At 49.9% G+C, this 5,689-nt stretch overlaps 2 protein-coding genes across 2 annotated transcripts; both read right to left on the minus strand.

Annotated features, from left to right (window-relative positions):
• Nucleotides 1-450: 450 nt before the first annotated feature.
• BBBOND_0000450 (hypothetical protein, conserved) lies at nt 451-830 on the minus strand (the record flags this gene model as incomplete). Its single annotated transcript, XM_012914891.1, has 5 exons — nt 451-503; nt 562-607; nt 659-682; nt 733-757; nt 796-830. 5 exons carry the CDS (start codon nt 828-830, stop codon nt 451-453), a joined length of 183 nt encoding a protein of 60 aa, XP_012770345.1.
• Nucleotides 831-1,868: 1,038 nt separating this feature from the next.
• On the minus strand, nt 1,869-5,345 carry BBBOND_0000460 (hypothetical protein, conserved; the record flags this gene model as incomplete). Its single annotated transcript, XM_012914892.1, has 1 exon — nt 1,869-5,345. One exon carries the CDS (start codon nt 5,343-5,345, stop codon nt 1,869-1,871), a length of 3,477 nt encoding a protein of 1,158 aa, XP_012770346.1.
• Nucleotides 5,346-5,689: the final 344 nt, after the last annotated feature.

The raw sequence follows: 5,689 nt of genomic DNA on the forward strand, positions 1-5,689 counted from the left end.
ATGGCATTGGTCAGGTGCTTGGTCACCTCACTGCTCATGTGATTGGTCATCAGTGCAATCATTACTGTCTACAACATTAGGTGTCAGTTGTCAGTTAGGTGATCATGGTTATTCAGCTGCGCAGTAGATACCGCACCCTGTGGAACGGCCGGATGCGGAAGTAGATCATGACGCAGATGACGACAATGACGAGGGTGACGGGGGTGATGATGTAAGGGAGGGGATTAAAATTGGATGACGTAGAGTCATCGGTAGAAGATGCTCGAAGAGAGACGCTGTCAGAGAGCTGTTGAGTGGAGATTTGAGACAGAGCGCCGGGGGCAGAAGCAACAAACCGTTCACCGGTGGAAGTACGAACATAGACAGCAGGGCGTTTTGCCACACAACAGTAACATTGACAGCTGGTGTCACATTTTTGACATCTCGAATGATCGCACAGCCATGCTCCACTCATGCGCGAAATTCGGAAACTGGCACATAGACGACAATATTTGTTACATCCCCTACAACACCATGAACAGCATTTACAGTCACGCTTTGTACAGCTCTTGCCACACGTACACGGAGGAGTCCAATCACTCATCTTCCCACTCCCAGTCCCCTCAACCTGCAAACTTATCAATCACCTAGCAACGCACTCACCAACTGCAACACTTACACTGCCGCTCCCAGTCCCCTCAACCTGCGAACATATCAATTACCTAAGCAGCACTCACCAACTGCAACACGTACCACTGCCGCTCCCACTCCCCTCAACCTGCGAACATATCAATTACCTAAGCAGCACTCACCAACTGCAACACTACCACTGCCACTCCCAGTCCCCTCATGAACACGTACCCTCACCCCTGTGTCCCCCCAGCCCGGGCCACCGACACCCACGCTGCCCAGGATACCACAGCTGCGGCTGACGCGACGCATGTGACTAGCATCAACTGTCACTCTAAATTATTCACTATTCGCAACGCCATCAACATTGCGGCGACCCGTGCGCTCATCTCCCACAGTGCAGCAGCACCGTGCTACGAGCCGCGGTATCGGCGCCATGCTGGCGGAGCGCGTCGGCTACGTGCCTAAATGTGATATTAACAATCGCTACATTGCCGCCTATAAACGCTACTTAACCAGGCCAACGCGGATTACGCCACTCTGCCAGTGACTCGCAACACACGACTTAGGTCACCCGCCGCGGCCCTCACGACCGCCTACGTTAGCGACCAATCACCCAGCCTCACGTGACACTGACTCAATGGGCAACGCGGACACCTCTCACAGTCAACGCCCAACTCAACGCACCAGGCAATCAACGTGCTACAACACCTACCAAATCACGGTTCATCTGCCAGCTTTGCACGTTGCCTGGTTGCTAGGTTAGCACTTAGCATGGATGCTAGCTTAACACGTTGCCTGTGTGCTCGCTTAGCACTTTGCCTGTGTGCCAGCTTACCACGTTGCCTGGGTGCTAGCTTAGCACTTTGCTTGTGTGCCAGGTTAGCACTTTGCCTGGTTGCTAGGTCAACACGTTGCCTGGGTGCCAGCTTAGCACTTTGCCTGCGTGCTTGCTTAGCACTTTGCCTGGTTGCTACCTTACCACTTTGCCTGGGTGCTAGCTTACCACGTTGCCTGGGTGCTAGCTTAGCACTTTGCCTGGTTGCCAGCTTTGCACTCTGCCTGGTTGCTAGCTTACCACTTTGCCTGGGTGCTAGATCAACACATAGATTCATTGTTCAATCATCACATAATCTCAACGCTATCCAGTTCACAAAAAAATGCCGCTAGAGTAATTCGAGACATTAGACTACGTTTGTCGGTTAGGTGAGTAGGTGAGTTGTTAGGTGAGTTTATGTGAATTGCAGACGTGAATACAATTACGGCTGTAGATACGATATCTTGGCAAGCCTTCCGACTTGCGCTGCCGCCAACAATGATTGCGCCGTTATCTTGTGCGACGACGGTATCCTCAGGTGTGAGCGGATATGGAGCAGATCCAGTCTGCCAACCATTACGCAAAGGAGGTAGAAGAGGGATAGTGACCAGAGTGCGATGTTAAGCCAGATGAAGGGTGCGCGGATCGTGAAGATGAATTCGTCGCACTTTTGGAGGAGCGTTTTGAAGTAGTTGGAATTTAATAACGCTTTCAGTTGCGTGACGAAATTCGCGCAATTCTTTACGCTGTCCGTACGCATCAGAGCTTGCGCATCTCCTAATGTGAACCCGTATCTGTAGAATGTAGGCGCAACGCCACGACAGCCTACAATTGTGTTGCACTTACAGTTCGCTTCCTTACCATGGGAGCCCGGCTTACATGGGCATCCTCTGCAACAGAAGCTTCCGCAATCAATCTGTTGGAAGGCATCGAGCAATGCTTTCAGGTAACTGTAGAATGTCCACGGTAGATATATAGCCCATGACAAGTAAGTGTCGCTGTGCTTGTGAGCGAGGTAATTGTACGCATCGTGACACGTCGATTGGAGATACGGGCCGCACTGAACATCCAGACCTGAACACGTCGCGTTTCTCGATAAGCTGGCCAGATCGGTGTATGCAGCTACATGACCCTGAGCGCTATGAGAGCTACTGCTGCTGCCATATGCATCACGAAGTGTATTTGTGAACTTGCTGCGGCTCTCAATAAGCCTGATCGACAGTTTGTCAATGGATGTTTCGATGCATGATTGCAAGTCATTTTCCTTGGTCGACCCACCGTACTGCCAGTCCTTGACAAGTGACGAAGCAAAACTGAAATGCTCAGCCAAAGTAGACGGCGGCTTCGGTACGAGGCAGAGAACCGATGAAATTAAGCCGGTACCGAAGAAAGTATTTATCATGTCATATATATCCTTCCCCGTTTTCGCCGATCCGGAAAATCCCCTGAAGCCCATGGGTGTCAGGCAGGGCATTCCGGGCTTGTTCCGTGGACAATTGCTGCATACCGATCTACAGCCGATGGATGTCACGCGGTGGGGAAGGTGGCCGACCAAGCTATCGTTCAGGTAGGACTGAAGGGGCGAAGTTGGTCGGCACGTTGGTTTACCATTTGCTTGACAGTTTGCCTGGCACTTTGCTTCGTCGCTTGGGTGGTCGGTACATGGCCAATTACTTGGCGGTACACCCTTGCCGTACTGGCAGTTGGCCCAGCCGCTGTACTTATCATTCAAGACACACTGCGTCTGCAGGTACCTGAGAGCCGGCAAGAGCCTCCATAGCACGTCGAGCAGCATCTGGAAGCAATCTTCGCCGGATGACGGATATCTCAGCCTCAGAGAGTTATTGCATAAATCGCTGCCATACGTAGTGTCGGCGTCACCGTGCCCAGCTACGGTGGTGAGTATGCCGTACGATTTCGAGCAGACGTGGTCGATGGCCTTGATGACCTTGTTGAACGTGATGTCATATGGCTGCGCTTTTATGGGCGAATCACCTACTAAAGTGCCGGAGATCTCCCCGTCCGTTACTTGCTTGTCCGGATTCTCGAATAGCTCAGTGATTGTTGCGTGTCGCATGACCGAATTGGCAGCGGTATAAGGTAGACCGGTGAGCCATACGAGCATCTCGTATACGCTGCAAGGTGACTTGGATGAGGAGGAAGCGATGTGGCAGACCTCGTTGTACTCCTCGAAGTGATGGTAAATGCACTTGAGTATGTCGAAGATGTTAATGATATTTGTCAGTTTGTCTCTATTCTGTAGGCACGTTTTAAGGTGCTCGATTTTATCGGCATTCTTAATTCTGAATGTAAGGCTGTTAGCGATGTACTCCCCTGTAATTAGGGACGTATCGTGTAATTCGCCATTTTGCTTGCCGTCGTCCGATACTGTGAAGCCAAGCTCGGCAAAGTGTCTACCGACGTCCGTGGATTTGTTGATTTGCTGCTTGGTCAGAGACTTGCAATTGTGCTTCAATATGGTCAACGAACTCAGAAGCGTGCATAGCAAAGTGAGGAATACCTTCGCGCACTTCCGGCCGTGATCTGTCAGATGGGTTAGCTTCTTTGTCTGTCCGGCATCATCTGTCTTAGTCTCTTCCGTGCACAGTAAACCTTCAAACGTTACACTATCATATGCTGAGATGTAAACTTCTCTAAGTTCGTCAACGTATTTGCCGACACCGCTGACCATGACGTCCAAGACGGGTGTTGTTACGGTCGCGAAGTCTTGTGGTTTTAGGTCAACAAGTGCGCCAGAGATGCCATCGAGCAGCGCTGGAACATGGCAGTCAAACCTGCTATTGCGGCTAAGGTGAATGAGTAACTCGTTGAGTGCATCGTATATGGTCGACAACTTGCGGGGATAATCATGTGCAGGCGTGCCGGATGGATTCTTCTCTTTCTCGTAATCGTAGACCTTAAGCACCTGTTTGTTGACATATAGGTGGAGGTTATTGTAGAACTCTTTGAATTTCTGCGAAAGATTTGCGAATGCTGTTTTCTTATTGTCCGGTGAATCGACGGAATCAGATGCACGACTGCTAAGCTTGTTAATATTTTCTCCAGTAGTTTCACCTTCTGTAACTTCACCCTCGACAGCTTTCATGAACCCTTTGAAGCCAACCTTCAAATCCTCGTCGATGAGTTTAGGCAATGGTGACAGTTCGTCTTGCGCTTTGTCAGCGAAGGCCTGGAGCAGCGATTTTATGGAGTCGACGTACTGCTGACGGGCGTGGGAGGTGAGGGCTTTTTCGGCGTCTTTAATATCATTTTCGACCTGTTCCTTGAGTATCTTACTAAAGTGTTGTTCGGCTTGCTCGGCGAACTTTAGAAACTCTTCGGCGTCATGGATAGGGCCGACTTTGATTTCGTTGTGGAGGTCGTCGAGCTGACTGTAGATTTTCAGTATGCTGTTTTTAGCTTCTGTTGATTTTACGAAATACTCATTTTTCAGCTGAGTGAGAGACTTCTTAGCGTAATACGCGTTGTTGCCGACGGTGCTGCAGAGTTGCATGAGTAGGTTGGTAACCTGCGGAACCTGGATGTGGAGTTTTTGCAGTTCACTCTGGATATGCGCGAGGCCTTGGACGTCGGTGTGCTTCTCTTTTATATCGGAGGTGAGGTTAACAGTAGAAACTTGACCAAGCATACTTGTAATATCATTCAGGTAGTTGTTCACGCCGTTCTTCTGGCCATCACCCGGTGCTGGACCCGGATCCTTTTTTTCGCTGTCAATCAGCCCGGCGATTTCTTTGAGTTTGGAGGTGATTTGGGAGAAGGGGGCGGTGAAAGTATTTTGCTCATCTATTTCTGATCCAAGATTATTTTCTTTAAGCTTGTCCGTCACTTGCGTTTCAATATTACCGATCGCCTTGGGGAGGGAGCCTTCAGCGGAGGTGCCTTCTAGAGCACCACCCATTTTAGTTTGATCGACGTAACCGTTATACTGTTTAAACGTTGTTTTTGTTTCGAGCGTAACTTTGCTATCACTATCTGCGGGAAAATGTTTTTTTAGCTCTTCAGTCACCCCCGTGATCGAGGTGTCGACGGCGGTGGCGGCGCTTTCTTCGCCTGATCCCCTGGCGAGCGCTTGTCCCAATTTTTCTTCAAGCTGTTCAGCTGCATTGGACGCTGCAGCCAATTCATCAATTTTGGAATCAGTAATAAAGGTTTTTATCTCCGTCGCCGCTTTTTCGGTAGCCTGTTTGAGGGTGTCGACGATGATATGAATCGCACTTTCCAAATGATATTTGGCTGTCTCAT

Source organism: Babesia bigemina, scaffold Bbigscaff_56809 (assembly GCF_000981445.1).
Source record: "Babesia bigemina genome assembly Bbig001, scaffold Bbigscaff_56809".
Lineage (NCBI taxonomy): Eukaryota > Apicomplexa > Aconoidasida > Piroplasmida > Babesiidae > Babesia > Babesia bigemina.